Source organism: Emys orbicularis, chromosome 22 (assembly GCF_028017835.1).
Source record: "Emys orbicularis isolate rEmyOrb1 chromosome 22, rEmyOrb1.hap1, whole genome shotgun sequence".
NCBI classification, from domain to species: Eukaryota; Metazoa; Chordata; order Testudines; family Emydidae; genus Emys; species Emys orbicularis.
In genome coordinates, this window is record NC_088704.1 from 871,738 (window position 1) to 896,159 (window position 24,422).

Genomic DNA, 24,422 nt, shown 5'->3' on the forward strand with positions numbered 1-24,422 from the left:
TACAAAAAGCTGGTTCGATTTTCAAAATGGCTTTGTCCGTTCGATATAAAAGGCCAATGCCCACCAAACATCCAGGGAATGGAGTTTTTGTTCCCGGCTATTAGTGTGTGGCTTAGGGTAAAAAACTGGGAGAAAAATGTCCTGCTTGGCATGAAACTAAGATGACCTTTGGAAGAAAGGCTGGATGAGGCTGAAGCTGTACCTTGTTCTGATAGAAGATAGTGTAAGGAGGTTTGGATGTTAGGACCCTAAGCTCGGATACCCTCCTAGCTGAGGTTATTGCCACCAGAAATGCCACTTTCCTTGACAGGTAGAGTAGTGAGCATGTCACTAGGGGTTCAAAGGGGGGGCCCATTAGTTTCGAAAGCACTAGGTTGAGGTCCCATGTAGGAATCATTTGTTGTACTTGTAGGTATAACCTGTCATGTCCTTTAAGAAAATGGCCTACCATTGAGTTAGCGAACACTGACTGGCTGGCAACCCTTGGGTGAAACACCGAAATGGCAGCCAGGTGAACCTTTATTGACGACATCGACAGTCCTTGCTACTTTAAGTGCAGCAGATAGTCCAAGATGAAGGATACTGATGACTGCATCGTAAAAATATGATTCCATAATGACCAAATTGAGAATCTCTTCCACTTGGCCAAGTAGGTGGCCCTAGTGGATGGTTTCCTACTGCCAAGGAGGACTTCCTTAACGGGCCCCAAACATGTCAGTTCTAGTGGATTTAACCATGAAGCCTCCATGCCGTGAGGTGGAGAGATTTGAGGTTGGGATGCCGGAGACGGCTGTGGTCCTGGGTGATCAGGTCCGAAACTAGGGGCAGGATGATCAGGGTGTCCACTGACAGCTCCAGGAGAGTGGTATACCAATGCTAACAGGGCCAGGTTGATGCTATCAATATCACCAAGGCTCCTTCCTTTCTGACCTTGAGCAGAACCTTGTGGACAAGTGGAATAGGCAGAAATGCGTAGAACAGGTGGTCCTTCCAAGGAAGGAGGAATGCGTCTGCAAATGGCTGTGATTCAGGAAGGAGCAGAACTGCTAACAACTATCTTAACTATTTACAGATTAAACTAAGAGTCCACTAGGAGATTGCCCAAGGCACGAACAAGAGAAGGGAATGCTCCAATGACTGTCACTGGCAGTAAGAAGGAACTGAACAGGTGGCGGGTCGGCAGGGCGCCTGAACCAACCCGACAGGTACCGCTAGGGGAAAAACCTTTTGGTGACTGCACACGGCACACGCACACCTACTTGGAATCGACATGAGCAAGCACATGAAGAAAACATCTACTAGCTCAACAGCCAGGTTGATTAATCAGGCGCATAAGTGAGAAAACACATTTTTATCTGAAGAAAAACATACGAGATTCTTTTTCGTGTGTTTTACTGAGAGTGAACTGCATTGCTCTGTTTCCTACCTCAGTCTATTCTATTAAACTTTTCTTCCTACATCTTCCTACTCTTTCCTCATTTAATTCCTTTGAACCTTGAGTTCAGATTCTCTACATTATGACATCACCCGCACCCCTATGACCACAAAGAGAAACTTGTTCCAAACGACAAGCTTTTCATTGAGAAAGAAAATATACCATTATACAAAGGATTATAATACCTAGACCTTTTACAGTGATTTTCACCCGCAGATCTCGAAGTATTTTTATCACTATGCACATTTTACATATGGGGAAAACAAGGCCTTTGCCAGTTCAGCAGGCGAGAAATCCAAATCCAACAGCCTATCCACTGGACCACACTGCTTCCCATTTGTATGTGGATAAATATTGAAAATAGCAAAAATAACAATTACATACACTCAACTTTTTCTCTTGGAAGTTTCCTAAAAAGAAATTATAGTGTGAAAAGTAAGCAGATAGTAAATGTCAGAGACAGCCTTCTTACATGCAGAGCAAACCAAGGCCAAATGGAGAATTCTTCCTAAAAATCTACTAAAAGGCAAAATCTGGATAGCTTTGAAAAGTTCTAACAACTGATGATTATGGTGCAAACAAGTCAAGATCACCTTGCAGAATAAAAATAAAGTGTTCTTTGCTTTCAAAAGGGATGCACTTGATTCATTCCTTTTAGGAACAAGTTAAAGCACAGCCAAAATTAGGCTATGAACCATCCGAAAGGTCTGAAATTTGTAGGACCATTGACTCTACATGACATGTTTCTATTAAAAGACATCTTATAAATTGCAGGTTTACTTTAAAATCTGTTTACCTGATAAGTACGTGGTCTACCATAAATAGATAGTAGACTACCAGAGGCTTTTTATTTTTTTGGTAGCCATGCTATGAATTATCATGCTATCAATAGATTTGCTCATTTCTGCAAGTTAATATAAGAAAAGCTACTCTGATCGTCAACAGAATGGAATGCTGCAGCAGCAGCAGCAGTGTAATTGGACTGCAATAGTTCCTCCTCTCCTATATTTCACTCACCAGATTTGTGTCTGTGTTCCTTACCTATTTTACTTAACACTTTATATTAAGCTCTTAAGGAAATTGTTTCATTTATTCAGAGGAAACCGCATCTGAAAAATTAAAGACTTGAAAGTTGGTACTAACTACAAGTAAAGAACATGGCTTAAGAGTCTTTGCTAAACAGGTGAGACTATACTGTAGTTCAGGCTATACAAAATAAATACTATCATTAATAAAACAGGTACAGCATCTATAATACTAAGTACCAGGAAAAGAATTGTCTTCTTGGAACCTACACTCTAATCATTTGACAACAGAATAGCATTCCATAGCTTGATTAGGGCTAGATAACTAGGATTGGACAGAATATTAACATGCATTATTTATTTTCTTTTATTTAGCATAGACTTGTAAAGGATCATCTTCTCCAACTGGGACGAGTTTAGAAATGGAAGGTTTTGAATGTCTAGATGTAAATCAGCCAGTAGGTTAGATTAGATCATATGCAACCCCTCTGGCATTAAAATCTATGAAATTGTATAACTGGGTAATTTTTTTTAAACTATACAACTTGGTTTGGTATTCAGTAGTTAAATCTGACAGTGTAATCTTTTAAACCCACTTTAAATTAAGATCTGTTGTTTTATAGTACAGCAGAGCTACTATATTAATGAAAAGATCCAATGGTTCTATTTTGTGTGTCAAATATTCTCATGTCTCTTCTAATTAAAGTTTCTAAAACTAAGAGGACTTCTCAGCTCAATTTCAAAAGCCAGGCGTGTGGCAGCTACCTCACACAGCCACTCGCACTTGTGCTGAAGTCATCTACACAGACATATAAATTTAAGCAGCCAGGAATTTTCTTCTCCTCTCACCCTCTTCCTCTCCAGTCCTCTCTTCTCTTTCACCACCAGAAAGGAAAAATGACACTTTCAATCTTATGTCCTCCTAGAAGGGCTCTCTAAACTTGTAGATTAGCAAAATCCCAACACTGCTAAATATTGCAAAACACAACATCTCCCCAGTATGAGTATACTGCTTTCAGTCCATAAGCATCCTTCTTTTCTTAGGGCCTATATTGAATTCCTTACTCGTCCTGAAGGAAGGGGGGAAGACAGAAAAGCAAAGCATGCATGCATTCAGGCAGGCTGGAAGGCCGGATTTACCTGGTTTATACTGGTATACTAGCCCTTCACCAGAGCTCTCTGTGGAGCCTGAATTAGCATCAGGTTCTTCCCTCTCTGAAACACACTCAGCACCGTTACGTAGAGGCTCTGCTTCCTGCTCTCCATTTTCTTCCACAACTTTTGCTTTTTTAAGTTCAGAAGTATCTCTTTCCAGGTGGAACCCATGGCTCATTTTATCCTGTTCAGATTCAGGTACTTTGTCACCTGAAAGTTCCTCTTCTGCTTTATGCTGAAGCAGAAGCAAGAGAGATTCTGATTAAAAACAACACCCTTTCCAAGACACTCCGTATGTGAAGCGGCTACATACTATTCACTACAGCACATTTGCTCAACACTATAATGTATATGTATCTTAAACTGTGACATGTACAACTACAATGAAACAGAGTAAATAAGATCATTTACTCAAAACACAATATCTCATTTTCTGAGGTAACCCATTGTCAATAAACTGTATGCCATTCCTGCAGAGTAAAAACGGGCACCTGCTGACACCAAGGATGAGGCTCCTAGTACATCCACCTGTCAATCCTCATTGACAGGTGGATGTACTAGGAGCAAAGACTCATGCTTAATTCTGCAGATACAAGCAACTTGGTGCAACACACTTCTACAGTGGAAGGATGACAGAGCTGCAATAAAATGATTTGAGCGATGAGAGAAAGTTGTGGAACATATAGCTTGTCCACATGCAGAGTGCTCTCAGAAGAGACAATGAATAATGCTTCCATTTACCCAGTTTGGCTAAAGGCAGCCAGTTTTTCTAGTTGTGCTGATAAAGGACAGTTTTAATCAATCTGATTATAGGCTCTATTGATAACTCCCCCTTTTTCATGACTCTTCTAATTCTAGATTTCCCCAGATAATTTAAAACACATTTTGACAGTAACCCCACAAGAATGTAAACGTAATGTCGCTGGGCTCCCAGTAGCTTTCTCCAAAAAGTCATGCCAGTGCTGTCACTCATGCTGGACACCAGGGTTGTGTGTGCAGAACAGTTCAAATCAAACCATTTACAAACATGCCTTATGAGCAAAAGTTTTAGTTTAACTTTCAAGTTACCTTTGCATTCTTCATAGTGTACCAGACCATGAACAATTCCACCACTCAGCACGTTTAAAATTATTTACCATAGCATTTGACAAATAATAACTATAGTGGGTCAGTGCATATTTTAGAAGAACTGAAATAAATTTTCAAAATACATTTTTAAAACTATGAATGTGATATGTGGATTACTGTTGATAAATACAGTTATGAATACAACACTTATGTGCGGGAAGAGGATAAATACAATGCAACTATACTGACATTAGAACAGACCCCTGCCCCATGTCTCTCATTCCTTGGAAAAGCAGGTGCTGGGAATGCTGCAGTAGCAGCTCTTGTCATTCTACAGAGTCCATCACCCAAGCTAGAAAGTTTGATTGATAGGAAGGGTAGTAACCAAGATATGGATCTTTGGAGTAGCAAAAGCATGGTTAGGACAACTGGGGAAGAAAATAAGATATCACTGGCTGAAAAAGTAGTGAAAACTGAGAAGGTTTTTCTACCTTCAATATCTATGTATGAACTTCTCCCCACCCTTATCCTCAACTTAGTACCACAACATGTAAAAACGTAGTTACTGCTAAAGGACTGACAGCACAGAGCTGATAGCACATAGAAAAGAAGATGATGAACTGCAGAAACTAGTTTAACCAGCAATGTGAGGAGAGAAAACCCATCAAGACAAACTGAATGAAATTAATGCACTTGTATTTGTTTTTTGTTTGTCTCTGTACAAAGAGTAGAACTCTCTCAGACTTTCAACAGTTTCTGCACATTTAAACATGGCCTACATGGGAAGAGGACTCCAAAATGAGGCTTTCTAGTGGCAATAGTTGCAACTCCCTTTACTCTGCTACACATTACAGAAGTAACCTCATTAAGACTCCTAGTGTTCTGACCCTGAGAGACCACCACTGCCCTTTAAAAGTCAAAATCTGCCCTTGAAGATGTACTGCAATAATCCCATTGACGTCAACAGGACCTGTGCAAGTTCATCCAAGGGTTATCATCTATCCCTTAATACAGATTGTGGCCCATATCAGACTACCAGAAAAAAGGACCTCACACCAGTGCAAACTTGAGAGAACAAGTAGAGGGAATCTCTGATTTGCTGAAAATTTTCTCTATTCATGTAGCTATTGTTGATATGCAGGTTTGCATGAAAACTTCAATGCTTTCACATCTCGGCTTCTCCTCCAGCTTGAGTCTGCCACGAAGACATAGTTCTTTGTTCATGACATCACAAATGCAGCATTGTGAAGGGGAAAGGCATGCTATGCCACTCAATACCAACATCTGAGGCTAATTATTGAGGATCTCTAATGGACTCCAAAGCGAGACCTGTGCAATCCTTCACTTGAACTACAGTAGTTATGATGTGTGACCCTGAGTGTGGGGAGGATATAAATTAGACAAAATGAATGCATATTTAGGTATCCAAAAGAGCTGCAGACTAGATATCTGTTTAAAGTATAATAGAGTATATCTGACAGTATGCCCCCACAATCAAGTCCATTTACACCCTCTAAGCTAAATGAGTGGTAGAGGGTTACACATTGTCTTGAAAGTAAGATATAGGAAGATTACACTGCCCCTTACCTCTGTTTCCGCCTCTAACACCTCCTCAGTGGCTTGGGTCCGATCTTTTGGTTTCTTCCACATCTTTGGTGCAGCTACAGCTGTTTGGGCTGCAATACAAGTTTACGCCCATTACTTACCAACACCAAATCATGGTTAGAATGGTCTGGTCCTGGGTACTACCTTCACTCTCACTTGGGCTTTGTTTTCAACCACATAGAAAAATAAAAATAGTTCTATAGAATGGTTTGGCTAAGATCCAAATGATCAGTTTTTACCAAAAAGCAGTGACAGCTAAATGGCCAGAGCAATGTTAGAACAAGACAGAATTTGTTTTACAAGCTATTTTTTCATACTCTAAGAAAGGGGTGGGCAAACTACGGCCCACGGGCCACATCCAGCCCGCCAGCTGATTTAAAACAGCCCTCGAGTTCCCGCTGGGGAGCGGGGTCTTGGGCTTGCCCCGCTCCCACGCTCCAGCCCAGGAGAGGGGTCGGAGGCCACTCCATGCGTGCTGCGACTCCCGGAAGCAGCAGCATATCCCCCTTCCAGCTCCTATATTTAGGGGCAGCTAGGGGGCTCCGCGCGCTGCCCCGTAAGCAGGTGCCACCTCCATAGCTCCCATTGGCCGCAGTTCCTGGCATAGGAGTCAGTGGGGGGACATGTTGCTGCTTCTAAAGCGCTGCCCGGAACCTGTACCTGTGACCCCCTTCCATGCCCCAACCTCCTGCCCCAGCCCTGATCCCCCTCCCACCCTACGAAACCCTTCAGTCCCAGCCCGGAGCACCCTCCTGCACCCCAAATCCCTCATCCCCAGCCCCACCCCAGAGCCCGCACCTCCAGCCAGAGCCCACACTCCAACTTTTCTGGCCCCACCCCAGAGCCTTCACCCCCAGCAAGAGCCCTCACCCCCTCCTGCACCCTAACCCCAATTTTGTGAGCATTCATGGCCCCACCATACAATTTCCATACCCAGATGTGGCCCTCGGGCCAAAAAGTTTGCCCACCCCTGCTCTAAGAAGTACTATACAGAGCAAGGCGTTAACAACTGGCAATACAATAATAATGTAGGAAAATACACAGCAATACTTCATACATTATAATTGTTTGAAAGAGGACTACTATTGACCAGGATACTGGGTTATGCTTGATAGTTTTTTCCCAATGACTATCCTAAATTTTTTTAATTTCTACCTCAACAGCGACCAGAAACAAAGCAGAAGGAATCATGTTTTAATATCTCATCCAAAAGGATGGCACTCTAGATGTGCAACATCTCGCTGGCAACATGCTTATCTTTAATTATGTTTTTAATGAATTTCAAAAGCCAATTAATAATTCTTTTTATCATCACCAGCTGGTTGAATGTATAACATTCAATTTTTTTCCTCAAAAGTGAAAGACCACAAGGAATATTAATACTCAAGACAGACAAAATATATTCATCCAAAATCTCTGTGATCTGTAGAATCAGCTCTACCAGGCTTGGGGAACACACATATGCTTAACTAGAAGCATGCAAAGAAACCTAGTGAAACGAATGGGACTGCTCACATGCTTAAAATTAAGCAGGTACAAAAGTGTTTGCAGGATCAGGGCCTCAATTGCTAACTTTTCTCTATAACATGTGTAGAACAACATGGCATGTACATACTTCAACATAAAACAATAAAATGGAATTAAGAGGCTTTACACACAGATTACTGAAGGGAGAGTGACTGAAGACAATGCACCAATACACATTAAGTATGGAACTGTAATTACATCCTAAATTGTTGACATTTGTTCCTGAGGGCAAAAAGGAAATTGGGTTCATTAAGTTCCCAGTGCCCAAAAAGATACCTTGGGCCTGGTCTACACTACGACTTTAATTCGGATTTAGCTGCTTTAAATCGAATTAACGCTGGACCCGTCCACACAACGAAGCCATTTAATTCGAATTAAAGAGCCCTTTAATTCGATTTCTGTACTCCTCCTCGACGAGAGGAGTAGCGTCAAAATCGGTATTGTTAATCCGAATTAAGGTTAGTGTGGCCGCAATTCGATGTTATTGGCCTCCAGGAGCTATCCCACAGTGCACCATTGTGACCGCTCTGGACAGCAATCTGAACTCGGATGTGCTGGCCAGGTGGACAGGAAAAGCCCCGGGAACATTTGAATTTCATTTCCTGTTTGCACAGCGTGGAGAGCACAGGTGACCACAGAGAGCTCATCAGCACAGGTAACCATGCAGGCTGATAATCGAAAAAGAGCACCAGCATGGACCGTACAGGAGGTACTGGATTTGATCGCTATATGGGGAGAGGATTCAGTGCTAGCAGAACTTCGTTCGAAAAGACGAAATGCCAAAACTTTTGAAAAAATTTCCAAGGGCATGATGGAGAGAGGCCACAATAGGGACTCAGATCAGTGCCGCGTGAAAGTCAAGGAGCTCAGACAAGCCTATCAAAAAGCAAAGGAGGCAAACGGTCGCTCCGGGTCAGAGCCGCGGACATGCCGCTTCTACGCCGAGCTAAATGCATTTCTAGGGGGGGCCGCCACCACTACCCCACCTCTGACTGTGGATTCCGAGATGGGGATAATCTCATCAGGTACACCTGATGATTCCGCGGAAGGGGAAGAGGAGGAGGAGGAGGACGAGCTGGCAGAGAGCACCCAGCTCTCCGTTCTCCCCAACAGCCAGGATCTGTTTCTCACCCTGACTGAAGTACCCTCCCAAGCCAGTACCCAAGACCATGACCCCATGGAAGGGACCTCAGGTGAGTTTACCTTTTAAAATATAAAACATGGTTTAAAAGCAAGCATTTTTAATGATTAATTTGCCCTGAGCACTTGGGATGCATTCGCAGCCAGTACAGCTACTGGAAAAGTCTGTTAACATGTCTGGGGATGGAGTGGAAATCCTCCAGGGACATCTCCATGAAGCTCTCCTGGAGGTACTCCAAAAGCCTTGCCACAAGGTTTCTGGGCAGTGCAGCCTTATTCCGTCCTCCATGGTAGGACACTTGACCACGCCATGCTAGTAGCAAGTAATCTGGTATCATTGCCTGACAAAGCCTGGCAGCGTATGGTCCCGGTGTTTGCTGGCATTCAAGCAACATCCGTTCTTTATCTTGCTGTGTAATCCTCAGGAGAGTGATATCGCTTAGGGTAACCTGGTTGAAATACGGGAATTTAATTAAGGGGACAGAGGTGGCTGTTCCTACTGGGCTGTTTGCCTGTGGCTGAAAAGAAATCCTTCCCTGCATTTAGCCAAGTGCAAAGGGGGGGGGGAGGATTGGCCCAGAGCTTTTCGCGTTTTGCTAGCAGGGATCTTCCCTGATACCAGCCACGCGGTGGGGGGAGGGATAAAGCACTCATCCCAGAGAATTCATGGCGGGTTGGGGGGGGTGTTAGTTTGGTTCCTGCAGGGATCTTCCCTGATACCAGCCACGCGGTGGGGGGAGGGATAAAGCACTCATCCCAGAGAATTCATGGCGGGTTGGGGGGGGTGTTAGTTTGGTTCCTGCAGGGATCTTCCCTGATACCAGCCACGCGGTGGGGGGAGGGATAAAGCACTCATCCCAGAGAATTCATGGCGGGTTGGGGGGGGTGTTAGTTTGGTTCCTGCAGGGATCTTCCCTGATACCAGCCACGCGGTGGGGGGAGGGATAAAGCACTCATCCCAGAGAATTCATGGCGGGTTGGGGGGGGGGGGGGGTTGTTAGTTTGGTTCCTGCAGGGATCTTCCCTGATACCAGCCACGCGGTGGGGGGAGGGATAAAGCACTCATCCCAGACAATTGGATGGTGGTGGGGTGTTAGCTTGTTTTCTGCTGCTGAAGGTTAACAGGAAAACTGCAGCACAACGGGCTTTGCTTGGTATGTGGGAAAGCAGGGCACAGAAGCCTAAAGACAGTGGCTTACCATGGCAGCATGCAAGCTGAATTCTGTTGCCCGGACCTGCGTCTGTGATCTCTAGCAGCAAAGCCACAGGCACTCAATATTAAGAGGCAAAATGCGACCTTACATAGAAATCACATGTGCTATGTAATGTGAATAGTATTTGTCACCGTGAAAGAGTATAAGCATTGTTCTGAAAAATGTATCTTTTAAAAAAATTCTCTCCTTTTTTCACTCCCTCCAGCAGCTGCAAATGTTTCAAGCCTCCCTCCTCCTTCCCGAAGGCTATCCCAGATAAGGCTTCGGAAAAAGAAGACGCGAGACAAGATGTTTGCAGAAATCATGCAATCCACCAGGAGTGAAAGAGCTCATCTGAATGAGTGGAAGGACACGGTTTGCAAGTATAGGAAAGAAGCCAGTGAACGTGAGGACAGGAGGGACCAACGTGAGGACATGAGGGACCAACGTGAGGACAGAAGGGACCAACGTGAGGAGAGGAGAGACGCTCGAGATGAGAGGTGGCGTCAGGAAGATCAGAGGAGGCAGGATGCAACGCTGGGGCTGCTGCGTGAGCAAACAGACATGCTCCGGCGTCTGGTGGAGCTTCAGGAACGGCTGCTGGAGAACAGAGTGCCGCTACATCCCCTGTATAACCCCCCTACCTCCTCACCATGTTCCATAGCCTCCTCACCCAGACGTGTAAGAACACGGGGGGGGAGGCTCCGTACACCCTCCCATTCCACCCCAGTGGACAGCCCAAGCAAAAGGCTGCCATTTTTTAAACCTTTTTTTAGTGGGCTTTTCCTTCCCGCTGATCCTCCTCCCAAACCCCACTCAGGTTCTCTCCCTCTTTTTATAATCAATTAATAAAGAATAAATGATTTTTAAACAATAGTGACTTTATTTCCTTTGAAAGCAAGCTGGGGGAAGGGGGAGGGTGGGTTCCTTACAGAGAATGAGTCAATAAAGGGGGCGGGTTTTCATGAAGGATAAACAAACAGAAATTTCACACTGTAGCCTGGCCAGTCGTGAAACTGGTTTTCAAAGCTTCCCTAATGCGCAGCGCTTCCTGGTGTGCTCTTCTAATCGCCCTGGTGTCTGGCTGCGCGTAATCAGCAGCCAGGCAATTTGCCTCAGCCTCCCACCCTGCCATAAAGGTCTCCCCCTTGCTCTCACAGAGATTGTGAAGCACACAGCAAGCAGTAATAACAATGGGGATATTGGTTTGGCTGAGGTCTGAGCGAGTCAGTAAGGATCGCCAGCGACCTTTTAAACGGCCAAATGCACATTCTACCACCATTCTGCACTTGCTCAGCCTGTAGTTGAACAACTCCTGACTCCTGTCCAGGCTGCCTGTGTATGGCTTCATGAGCCATGGCATTAAGGGGTAGGCTGGGTCTCCAAGAATAACTATTGGCATTTCAACATCCCCAACAGTTATTTTCTGGTCCGGAAAGTAAGTCCCTTGCTGCAGCCATTTAAACAGATTGGTGTTCCTGAAGACGCGAGCGTCATGAACCCTTCCCGGCCAGCCCACATGGATGTTGGTGAAACATCCCTTGTGATCCACAAGTGCTTGCAGCACCATTGAAAAGTACCCCTTGCGGTTTATGTAGTGGGTACCCTGGTGCTCCGGTGCCAAGATAGGAATATGGGTTCCATCTATCGCCCCACCACAGTTAGGGAATCCCATTGCAGCAAAGCCATCCACTATGACCTGCACATTTCCCAGAGTCACTACCTTTCGTAGCAGCACCTCCGTGATTGCTTTGGCTACTTGCATCACAGCAGCCCCCACAGTAGATTTGCCCACTCCAAATTGATTACCGACTGACCGGTAGCTGTCTGGCGTTGCAAGCTTCCACAGGGCTATCGCCACTCGCTTCTCAACTGTGAGGGCTGCTCTCATCTTGGTATTCTGGCGCTTCAGGGCAGGGGAAAGCAAGTCACAAAGTTCCATGAAAGTGCCCTTACGCATGCGAAAGTTTCTCAGCCACTGGGAATCGTCCCACACCTGCAACACTATGCGGTCCCACCAGTCTGTGCTTGTTTCCCGGGCCCAGAATCGGCGTTCCAAGCCTATAACCTGGCCCATTAACATCATAATCTTCAAAGCACCGGGGCCCGCGGTCTGAGAGAATTCACGGTCCATGTCCATGTCCTCATCACGCTTGTCGCTGCGCTGCAGTCGCCGCCTCCTCCTCCTCGCCTCTTTTTTCTGGTCCTGGGTAAGCATAAACTCCACGAGAACGCGCGAGGTGTTTACAATGTTCATGACTGCGTTCTGGAGCTGAGCGGGATCCATGCTTGCTGCGGTATGGAGTCTGCAGAGTTCACTCAGGAAAAAAGGCGCAAAATGGTTGTCTGCCGTTGCTTTCAGGGAGGGAGGGGGAGGCTGTACCCAGAACCACCTGCGACAATGTTTTTTGCCCCATCATGCACTGGGGTCTCAACCCAGAATTCCAAGGGGGGGTGGAGACTGCGGGAACTATGGGATAGCTATGGGAAAGCTACCCACAATGCAACGCTCTGGAAATCGATGCTAGTACGGTAGCTTGGACGCACACCACCGAATTAATGTGCCTAGTGTGGCCGAATATATTCGAATTTATAAAATCGGTTTCCTAAATTCGAATTATATAAATTCGGATTAATCCCGTAGTGTAGACATACCCTTGGTGGGTCAGTGGCTTGTTAACAGAGGTTAGTTTCACTATGGATTTTTGGAGATATAACTGGAATCAGCAGAAATTATTATAGCAAATATGGCAGTTAGAACATGGTATGTGACAAAATATACTGCTACAAATACTGAGACAGTTGCTCTCTCTATGGAAGATAACAAAGATGGCCATAGCAATATATACTAGGCTAATTAAAGTGGGATTCATAATATGAACATAAAAGTAAACTCTTGATAAACAAAATATCCCAACTTCGTCTCGTTCTTTTATATAATGCATGACAATGCTGACAGCAATTTCATCTTAAATACCAGTTATAACTTGGTTGAAAAACATTACGTGCACATCAGCTGTAACTAGCCTAAACTTCTGAACAACAACTTTATACAACTACTGAACTTAACACAGTACTTTTCATCTGTAGATCTAAAAACACATTAAAAGGAGGGCAAATATCTACTTTACAGATGAGGAAACTGAAGTACAGAAAGAAAAATTTGTGACAAAGTGGGAATTTCCTATAATATTTTTATGACTCCTATATGTGCCGTTTCCCTTTGCATCGCTACCCAGTGGGTGTGAAAGGGCCAAAGCTGCTCCTGGAGCAGCACAGGAGACATGAGGTCTGTGTATCACCTCACTGTCTGGGGTGGAATGAAGGATCATTAAAAAACTGGTTGAAACTGATCCATACCAACAAAGAATCTAGAAAGACAATGAGAACTGACACCTAACAGCAGGAAACCTTGGCAGAAAGAATACATGAACTCAGCTGGAAAACAAAGGAGAAAGGCATCAGGTGGCTGGAGTAAAGGCTGCCCTTTGGGGAGAAACAGGCTCTCACCTGGGACTAAGGACAAGGGAGAGAGCCAGAGCCAGAAATGGAATGCTTCTCTGTGCTAACCTAAGGACTTGCAGGTTCTGTAGCCAGGTCACTAATAAATTGTTACCTTGCTTTGAAAAGGCTGCCTGCTCTTGCTGCAAATATTCACTGAAAGCATTGCACCCTAAAGGAGAACAGTACAAGTCTCCCACAGGAGTCTGTCTCAGCTGAATTCACTGCAGAGAGCTATGGAGAGAGACAGAGATTGCTGAAACCTGAAGGCCCAGTCTTGGAATCTCAAGAGGCCACAGGCCTGCCCCTGTGGAACTATGTGAGTCCTTGGGGTCCAGCACACTAACGCGGGTCACTCCCAATGGACAAGTCACACGCTGGGACATACATCATATCCTGAAGATCTATGATGAAAGTGACTTGCCTAAGGCCACCCAGCAGGTCTGTGGAAGAGCTGGACAAATAACCAGTCTTTTGACTCCCAGTCCAGTGCCATATTCACTGGACCATGCTTGTTAAGAAAATTTAAATTTAAATGTACTGAAGAACCTTGCTAATTATCAGTAATAGCTGGGAAGACTCATTATAAATGATTGAATATTGGAAAGAGAAGATGGGTGGGTTGGTCTTTTATTGAACCAACTTCTGTTGGTGAGAAAGACAAGATTTTGAGCTACACAGAGCTCTTCTTCAGGTCATAAACTCGTAGTGATAGGAGTGCTGTCTCTGCTATTAAAAGTTTGCTAACGTGGGAAGAAACTGACAGATTTTTCTGCAGATTATAAGAATCTGGTTTAGCAAAGTGTGGATATAAGTGAGAATCCACTGTCAGTGAGAGAATGCAAATAGTTTAAGCCCTACATTTCATCACCTACTGTGCTATAGTAAAGAATGTCCTCTGGGGTTTAGAAGTCAATTCATTATTTTATTTTATTTTAAGCAATTCCATGGAACTCAAACAAGAGTGCTCCCATCTTGCTGGCTCTGCAGAAGCAGCAATGAGCAGAAATCAAGACAAACATTTTCAGGCTTTCAAAGTGGTGCAGCTATACAAAAAGGTATTTAACAGTATCCCCCTAAAACTGCTGGCTGTTTGCAGATGAGAAATGCTGCTGTGAAGGGAAGCTGTCACTGAAAACTTGGTCTTTTCAGATGAAAAGGATACATTTTCTTAAAAGGAATCACTACGGCTTCTTGGGCTCCTTTCTCCCCCTGCCAGCTCAGACCACCCCTTTGTGACACTGAAAACATCCATACAGGCAATAATGAAGACCAATTAAAACCCAAGGAAATATAATCAACTTGATGTGTTTGAGTCGGCAAAGGTACTTATTTTCTTTCCATCACCTTTTCTCTATTACACGTGGAGTGTGCTAAACAGTCATTGTCAACATCATTTCATCTTCAAGAATATATTTTTTCACATCCTTGACACAAGGAATACAAGTAATACAAAAAGGACTCAATCCTGCAAAATGCTGAGCACGGACCTCATTGTGAACCGTGGGTACTCAACACTTTTCACAAGTGCTCAGCACCTGCCAGAACTGAGACATAAGTTACTCCTAATCTGTCACCGAACCTCTCTCTCGATGGCATATTTTAAATTTCATAGATCCATTTTCCTCCCATTAACTGCAAAGCCCATTGCACTATACTAGCACATTTAGAAGGTATCTACAACTAACATCAGAAGGATGGTAGGAAATAGATTAACTGTAATATTGTGTATTTTAGAAAACACGTCTCCATAAGTATTTTACACACACATAGCTTGTTGATAATTGCTCTGGAATGGCTTACTGTTACAACATTGCGCCATGAAACAGAAGTAAATGTCTGACAATGCACAAAGTGGTACAACATATTTATTTAAAGCTTGATGCATCAGCCTTGTATTCCAATCCGACAAATGTCATTATCATTTTAAATATATTAATTGAGAGAGGACAAATGATTGTGTGGTGTTTTATTGGCATGAAGATGGTGGTGAAGTCACTAATGAATTATGCAGGTCATTATGCAGTGCCAATAAAATCTTTACAACCACTCTACCATGTGTTTCATATTTGCTGTATGGTTTATAGAGAAACTATTTAAGGCTCTGAAGTATTTTTACAATGAGATGCATTGTTACAATAGTTCATTTCTGCCTGTAAAATCAAATCCCAATGGAATGCAAAGGGAGCTGGGCACCTAAATCCTTTAAGATGCTTTGACAAATCCAGCCTGAGTCCAACTGGTCACAACACTGAGGGAAAAGACAACGGTAACAAACAACTTACAGACCATTACAACATTACTTGAATTTATTTTACATACGTATGACAACTTCACAATTTTATGGTCTGATATCATGTGACCTTCCCCTGGCTGTGTATGCAGTATGGGTCCCAAGGGAAAGCTGGGGATTTTTCCTTAAACTTGCCACTGGTGCAGCACAGAATCCTTCACCTCACAGAGCAATGAAATTTTGGACAGGAGAGAGAGAACGTAAGAACAGTCATATTGCATCAGACCAATGGTCCATCAAGCCCAGTATTCTCTCTTCCGACAGTGGCCAATGACAGGTGCTGCAGAGGGAATGAACAGAACAGGTAATCATCAAGCGATCCATGCCCTGTCGCCCATTCCCAGCTCCTGGCAAACAGAGGCTAGGGACACTACAGAGCATGGTTTTGCATCCCTGCCCATCCTAGCTAATAGCCATTGATGGACCCATCCTCCAGGAACTTATCTAATTATTTTTTGAACCTGGTATAGTCTTGGCCTTCACAAAATCCTCTGGCAAAGAGTTCCATAGATTGACTGTGCATTGTGTAAAGAAATACTTCCTTTTGTTTGTTTTAAACCTGCTGCCTATTAATTTCATTTGGTGACTCCTAGTTCTACTGTTATGAGAAGGAGAAAATAACACTTTCTTGTTTACTTTCTCCACACCAGTCATGATTTTATAGACCTCTATCATATCCCCCCTTAGTCGTCTCTTTTCCAAGCGGAAAAGTCCCAATTTTATTAATCTCTCCTCACACAGAAGCTGTCCTATAACCCTAATATTTTTCTTGCCCTTTTCTGTACCTTTTCCAATTCCAATATATCTTTTTTGAGAGGGGGCGACCACATCTGCACACAGTATTCAACATGTGGACATACCATGGATTTATATAGAAGCAATATTATATTTTCTGTCTTATTACCTATCCCTTTCCTAATGATTACCAACATTTAGTTAAAAGAGGAGTACTTGTGGCACCTTAGAGACTAACTAATTTATTTGAGCATAAGCTCAACATTTAGTTAGGGTATGTCTACACTACGAGGGTATTTCGATTTCACTTAAATCGAATATGTGGAATCGATATTGCAAAGTCGAACTTGTGTGTCCACACTAAGGACAGTAATTCGACTTTGTGAGTCCACACTAACGGGGAAAGCGTCGACATTGGAAGCGGTGCACTGTGGGCAGCTATCCCACAGTTCCCGCAGTCCCCGCTGCCCATTGGAATTCTGGGTCGAGCCGCCAATGCCTTCTGGGTAAAAAAAAAGGGTCGAGGGTGCTTTTGGGTAATTGTCGTCATCCGTCTGTCACTACCGTCCTCCCTCCCTCCCTGAAAGCGCCGGCGAGAAATCAGTTCGCGCACTTTTTGGGTCAGTGACAGCGCGGACGCCACAGCACTGCGACCATGGATCCCGCTGCGACCATCGCTGCAGTTGTGGCACTTGTCAACGCCTCGCAGGTTATCATCCACCTTTCCCAGAGGCAGATGCAGATAAACCAGGCGAGGAGGCTACGCCACCGCGGTGAGGGCCTGAAGTCTGAGACTGGCACAGACCTCTCACAAAGCACGGGACCCAGCTCCGAGGACATCACGGTGACAATGGGTCATGTGGATGTTGTCGAAAGGCGATTCTGGGCACGGGAAACAAGCACGGACTGGTGGGACCGCATAGTGCTGCAGGTCTGGGACGAATCCCAGTGGTTGCGAAACTTTCGCCTCCGGAAGGGGACTTTCATGGAACTTTGTGAGTTGCTGTCCCCTGCCCTGAAGCGCAATGACACCCGGATGCGAGCAGCCCTGACTGTCCAGAAGCGAGTGGCCATAGCCCTCTGGAAGCTTGCAACGCCGGACAGCTACCAGTCTGTCGCGAACCACTTTGGCGTGGGCAAATCTACCGTGGGGGTTGTTGTGATGCAAGTAGCCAACGCAATCGTCAAGGTACTGCTCTCAAAGGTAGTGACCCTGGGAAACGTGGAGGTCATCATAGATGGCTTTGCCGCAATGGGATTCCCAAACTGCGGTGGGGCTATAGATGGAACTCACATCCCTATCCTGGGACCGGACCACCAGGCCAGCCAGTACATTAACAGAAAGGGCTACTTTTCAATGGTGCTGCAAGCACTGGTGGACCACAGGGGACGTTTTACCAACATCAACGTTGGATGGCCGGGCAAGGTTCATGACGCTCGCGTCTTCAGGAACTCTGGTCTGTTTAGACGGCTGCAGGAAGGTATTTACTTCCCGGACCACAAAATAACTCTTGGGCATGTGGAGATGCCTACAGTGATCCTTGGGGACCCAGCCTACCCGCTAATGCCCTGGCTCATGAAGCCCTACACTGGCGCCCTGGACACTGAAAAAGAACTCTTCAACTACCGGCTGAGCAAGTGCAGAATGGTGGTGGAGTGTGCTTTTGGCCGTCTCAAGGGGAGATGGAGAAGCTTACTCACTCGCAGTGATCTCAGCGAAACCAATATCCCCATTGTTATAGCTGCTTGCTGTGTGCTCCACAATCTGTGTGAGAGCAAGGGGGAGACCTTTATGGCGGGATGGGAGGTTGAGGCAAATAGCCTGGCATCTGATTACGCCCAGCCAGACAGCCGGGCGATTAGAAGAGCCCAGCGGGACGCGCTGTGCATCCGGGAGGCTTTGAAAGCCAGGTTCCACAGTGAGCAGGGTAACCAGTGACTTTTAAGTTTCTGTACAGAGAAGCTGAACCAGCCTCCGTTTCTTTACCCAGTTAAGGATGACTATCCTCTCCAGTTAGAGACCCCCTCCACCCCCTTCCAAAAAAATAAAATCAGTTTTACTTTTGTTATTGAACACCGTTGTCTTTAGTACTGTTTTCGCGGGAATCTTTGAAACCGGGGACGCAGACTGTGGTGGGGAGCGGGTGTAGTGTACTGATGCAAATGATCCTTCTAAACTCCAGGAATGACAGGATTCACAGTAGCAGACTGGTTGTTTCAACGGAGCCTGCCAGCCCTCCTGAGTGGGACTGCGTGTATGTGGGGGCTATGTGACTTTATGGCAGGGGGAGGAGGGTTACAGATCCCCTGCTGCGTGGCTCTGTGATCCAGGACAAGGACCGCTGCATATGATCTGTAACTGCCCTCCCCCGCCACAAAGTCACAGAGCAACTAACCCCCCCCCCCGCCCCCCACAGAACATGAAAACCACCTCCCAGACTGACCAGGGTAACTAGTCACTGCACTGTGTATGTACCCTGCTGCTGGACCTGCCCCCGCCTCTGTAGCCTGCTAAAGGTGACTGTCCTGTCCAATTACCAAGCCCCTTCCCCCCCTGCAGACAGACTCTCCCTCAAAACAGCCTGACTGAAACAGTAATGAACACAAACGTATTTTTTATTAACAACCACACATGAAACTGGGGGGTGAAACTTGGACGGGGGCTTAGGTGAGGCGGCCAGGAAAGGACTTTTCAAATTTTGGGGAATGACAGCCTTCTGGTGCTTGAGCAGTCTGCAGGGGTGGAGTGAGAGTTTTCACGGACTCTTCCGCCCCTCCTTCTTTGGACTTTGGGCGAGGGGGGTATGGGACTTGGTGGCGGGGGAGTGCGGTTACTGATAGACTGCAGCGGGGCTCTGTCCTCCTGCCTCCGTTCCTGCAGAACATCAACAAGGCGCCGGAGCGTGTCCGTTTGCTCCCTCAGAAGTCCAAGCAGCGTTTGAGTCGCCTGCTGGTCTTCCTGCTGCCACCTCTCCTCACGTTCCATGTGTGTCCGGTGCATTTGGGACAAATTCTCCCTCCACTGGTTCTGCTGTGCTGCCTGGGCTCGGGAGCAGCCCATTAGTTCTGAGAACATGTCCTCTCGCGTCTTCTTCTTCCTCCGCCTAATGTGCGCTAGCCTCTGGGAGTGTGATGCCAGGTTGGGTTGGGAGACAGTTGCAGATGTGGCTGTGGGAATGAGGAAAAGGCAGTGAATTCCTCCGAAAGATAAATGTAGTTGTGAATCAAGAACATAGTCTTTCTCTGTGAACAAGACCATGAACCACACCTATCACATGCGCACTGAGGACAAGGTCGAATTTTCGAACCTCGCCTTCAGTGCCTGGGCTTTTGCACTGCCGATCTGGGAAGCGGGGCAGGACATGGTACTCTCTGTAGCAGGCAAACATGGTAAGCCGTAGACTTGTGGCAGATTAAAACTTTAGGAGTACCACTGGCCTCCTTTCACATTGAAAGCACTGCCAGTCTGTGCTGCCAGCAATCGGCCAAGCAGGAACTCTGGCCCTGTCCCACCCCCTCGCGGATGTGCCAGGGAAAGATCCCTGGATGCTGGCCCTCTCCCGCCCCCACCGCGTGGCTGTAAACCAGCGGTCACAGTTCTGTAAAGGAACTTGTTGCAAGCAGTCCCAATACTAACAGTCCCCTACCTAATTCAAAGCAGGTTGTCATGAGCGACATTACCCTCATGAGGATCCCGGACACCGAGATCCAAAGGATGCTTCGAGAAAGCCTGCAGAGACCGAGGCCCTATGCCGCCATGCTATGCAAGGCACTGATACCAGAGTACCTGCTTGTCTCCTGGCGCGGGAACGTCTCGTACTTCGGAGGACCAAGTAAAGCCGCTCTCCCCAGGAACCTGATGAACAGGCTATCCCATTACTTGCAGGAGAGCTTTGTGGAGATGTCCGTGGAGGACTACTGCTCTATCCCCGGACATATAGACAGGATTTTCATCTAGCTGCAGTAGCAGGGACTAAAGAGTGGAGCAGCTTGGGCAGCACAATCATGCACAACCGGACACTGTTTGATTTTTTTAAAATAGTTGTTACTGATTACTTAAGCGCCCAGGGGGAAGAAATCATGAATCACAGATTGTTATTAGTCTTAATATTCCAGTTTTGTTAAAAATAAATGTTTAGATGTTTAAAGCACTTACCGCTTGATCCTTCCCCTGAATCTGTGTCCGGGTTACATGCTGGGGAGGGTTGGTAGGGGATCTCTGTAAGGGTGATGAAGAGCTCCTGGCTGTCGGGGAAATCAGCTTGGTAAGCGCTGTCGACTGCCTCGTCCTCCTCATCTCCTTCCTCATTTTCCCGTCCGCTAACATGTCCGAGGAAGCGGCCGTGGACAATATCCCATCCTCAGAGTCCACGGTCAGTGGTGGGGTAGTGGTGGCGGCCGCACCAAGGATGGAATGCAGTGCCTCGTAGAAACGGGATGTGTGGGGCTGGGATCCGGAGCGTCCGTTTGCCTGTTTGGTCTTCTGGTAGCCTTGTCTCAGCTCCTTGATTTTCACGCGGCACTGCGTTGCATCCCGGCTGTATCCTCTCTCTGCCATGGCTTTAGAGATCTTCTCATAGATCTTTGCGTTCCGTCTTTTGGAGCGCAGCTCGGAAAGCACGGACTCATCGCCCCACACAGCGATGAGATCCAAGACTTCCCGATCAGTCCATGCTGGGGCCCTCTTTCTATTCTGGGATTGCACGGCCATCTCGGCTGGAGAGCTCTGCATCGTTGCCACTGCTGCTGAGCTCGCCACCCTGTCCAAACAGGAAATGAGATTCAAACTGCCCAGACAGGAAAAGGAATTCAAATTTTCCCGGGCCTTTTCCTGTGTGGCTGGTCAGAGCATCCGAGCTCGGACTGCTGTCCAGAGCGTCAACAGAGTGGTGCACTGTGGGATAGCTCCCGGAGCTATTACCATCGATTTCCATCCACACCAAGCCTAATTCGATATGGCCATGTCGAATTTAGCGCTACTCCCCTCGTTGGGGAGGAGTACAGAAGTCGAATTTAAGAGGCCTCTATGTCGAACTAAATAGCCTCGTGGTGTGGACGGGTGCAGGGTTAATTCGATATAACGGTGCTAAATTCGACATAAACGCCTAGTGTAGACCAGGCCTTAGCTTTTTTGACCGTTGCTACACACAAAGTGGCTGTTTTCAGAGAGTATCAAAGGCGTAGCCATGTTAGTCTGGATCTGTAAAAGCAGCAAAGAGTCCTGTGGCACCTATAGACTAACAGACGTATAGGAGCATGAGCTTTCGTGGGTGAATACCCACTTCTTTGGATGCATGAAAGCTCATGCTCCTATACGTCTGTTAGTCTATAGGTGCCACAGGACTCTTTGCTGTTTTCAGAGAATTATCCACAGTGACTCCAAGATCTCTTTCTTGAGTGGTAACAGCTAATTTAGACCCCACCATTTTATATATACAGTTGGGATTATGTTTTCCAATGTGCATTATTTTGCATTTGTCAATACTGAATTTCACCTGCAATTTTGTTGCCCAGACATCCAGTTTTGTGAGATCCCTTTGTAACTCTTTGCAGTCTGCTTTAGACTTAAGTATCTGGAGTAGTTTAGTACCATCTGCAAATTTTGCCACTTCATTATTTAAAAAACAGTTACCTACCTTTCATAACTGTTGCTCTTCAAGATGTGTTGCTCATGTCCATTCCATTCTAGGTGTGCGTGCACCCACGTGTGCAGTCGTCAGAGATTTCTCCCTTAATGGTAGCCATAGGGCCAGCTTTGGTACCCCCTTGAGAGCCGCGCTCATGCGTTGATATATCAGGCGCTGCCGGCCCTACACCCTCTCAGTTCCTTCTTGCCGGCAACTCCAACAAAGGGGCAGGAGGGTGGGTATTGGAATGGACATGAGCAACACATCTTGAAGAACAACAGTTACGAAAGGTAGGTAACAGTTTTTTCTTCTTCGAGTGCTTGCTCATGTCGATTCCATTCTAGGTGACTCACAAGCAGTGTTCCCTCTAATTTTTACCACCCATGTATGGAATGAATTTTGTTATGTCCACCAATATGGAGGTGATATGTGACACATCACCTCCATATTGGTTCACATAACAAAATTAATGTGGCTAAGTGGGGCCGAGGGTTTCAGAGTGTGGGAGGGGGCTCAGGGTTGGGGCAGAGGGTTGGGGTGCGTGAGGGATGAGGGCTCCATCTGGGGGTACGGGCTCTGGGGTGGTGGTGCAGTGGGGCTCCCCAGGGCTACGGTGGGGAGAGGACTTCCCCCCTGCTCTCTCTCCCCGCAGCAGCACCTGGGCTGGGGCAGGGAGAGGTGAATCTCCCTGCCGTGGCAGATCCAGGCCAGCCTAGGTTCAGGCCGGGGGAGGGGGCGCCTGTCGCCCGGCCACGGCAGGTTTGGTGCTGGGCTGGGTCGGGGTGTCTGTCCCCCGGTCACATCAGGTTCGACGCTGGGCTGTGTCGGGGTGGGGAAAGGGGTACCGCGGCAGGTCTGGGGTTTGGGGAGAGGCAGCTGTGTGGCCACACAGCTTAGAGGGAACTTAGCTCACAAGCAGAATCAATGGATGTAGCGAGGTGGTTACCCGCTCCTGCTCTGAGGGGGTTGAAACAGCCCAGGAGAGGGCTGTGGCTGGGGCAAGAAGCCTGGGCTGATTGGGGAAAGTAGGCTCAGCTGTGGCCATGCCCCAATCAGGCCCAGCTGGCCCCTATAAGAGGCTGTGAGCCAGAAGCCCAGTCAGTCTCCCTCTGCTTGAAGAGGGAGAAGGGCCTGGCTACAGGGACCTAAGCAAGACACCTAGATTGGGAGCAGGGCTGGGGAAGGGCCAGGGGAGCTGGGAGCTCCAGCCTGGAAAGCCCCAGGCTGCAAGCCTGACTATAGGCCGAATAGGTGCAGGGTTACAATGGGGCAGCCCATGGGTGGGCAGAGGCAGCAGGTCCGAACCCCTTTGCCTGTGATGAATGGCTTATACTGCAGTCTGCCCCAGTGAATGGGGGCTAGATGGAGACTGGGCAGTAGCCAAGACTGAGGCGAAGTGGGGATAGTGGGTGGTGGTTCCCCTGGGAGGGGGAGACCCAGAACTGTGGGGGTACTGCCAGGGGGCAGCGCCCAGTTAAAGGGGCACTGGGATCCTGGGAGGGACACGGGGGCCAGCAGTGGTGGCGAGACACCGGCTTGAAGAGGGCGCTCCGGAGGCTGGATGCTAATTCCCGAGGACAACCAGCAGGAGGCGCCGCCAGGTGAGTCTGCGCACACCTACAATGGAGTTGGACTCAGAGTTCACAGTCTTGCAGCTTGCAGCACTGCTTGGCCCGAACACGCTGTTCTGAGGCCCAATACATGAACCTTTTCCATTTGGCTAGGTTAGTCGCTCTGGTGAAGGGTTTCCTGCTACCCAGCAAGACCTGCTGAACATGGGCCGAGCATGCCCATTTGTCCACACTTAGCCATGCAGTAGCCAAGCCATCAAGTGCAGCTCTGCCAGGTTCGGGTGCAAAAGGCTGCCGTAGTTCTGGGACAGCAGATCCGGCCAGAGGGGCAGCTGCAGTGGGGCGGCTACCGAAATGCTCAATAATGTGCCTAACAAGTGCTGGCAAGGCCACGTGGTGGCTACTAGGATAATTCTCGCCCTGTCTTGCTTGATCTTCACAAGGACCCTGTGAATCAACGGCACTGGTGGGAAGGCATACATCAATGCTCCCGACCAAGGAATGAGAAAGACGCCTGACAGGGAGTCCCTGTCCATCCCCCGGATCA

The 24,422-nt window shown here is 46.9% G+C and overlaps 1 protein-coding gene across 3 annotated transcripts in view; it reads right to left on the bottom strand.

Annotated features, from left to right (window-relative positions):
* EIF4G3 (eukaryotic translation initiation factor 4 gamma 3) overlaps positions 1–24,422 on the bottom strand; it is a 437,959-nt gene that overhangs the window by 103,786 nt on the left and 309,751 nt on the right. For all 3 annotated transcript variants that reach the window (XM_065421392.1, XM_065421390.1, XM_065421391.1), the window contains 2 exons: positions 6,271–6,359; positions 3,601–3,850 (listed from right to left, as the gene is read on the bottom strand). In XM_065421392.1, coding sequence (XP_065277464.1) covers positions 3,601–3,850; positions 6,271–6,359 — 339 coding nt within the window. The remainder of the gene's footprint in view (positions 1–3,600; positions 3,851–6,270; positions 6,360–24,422) is intronic.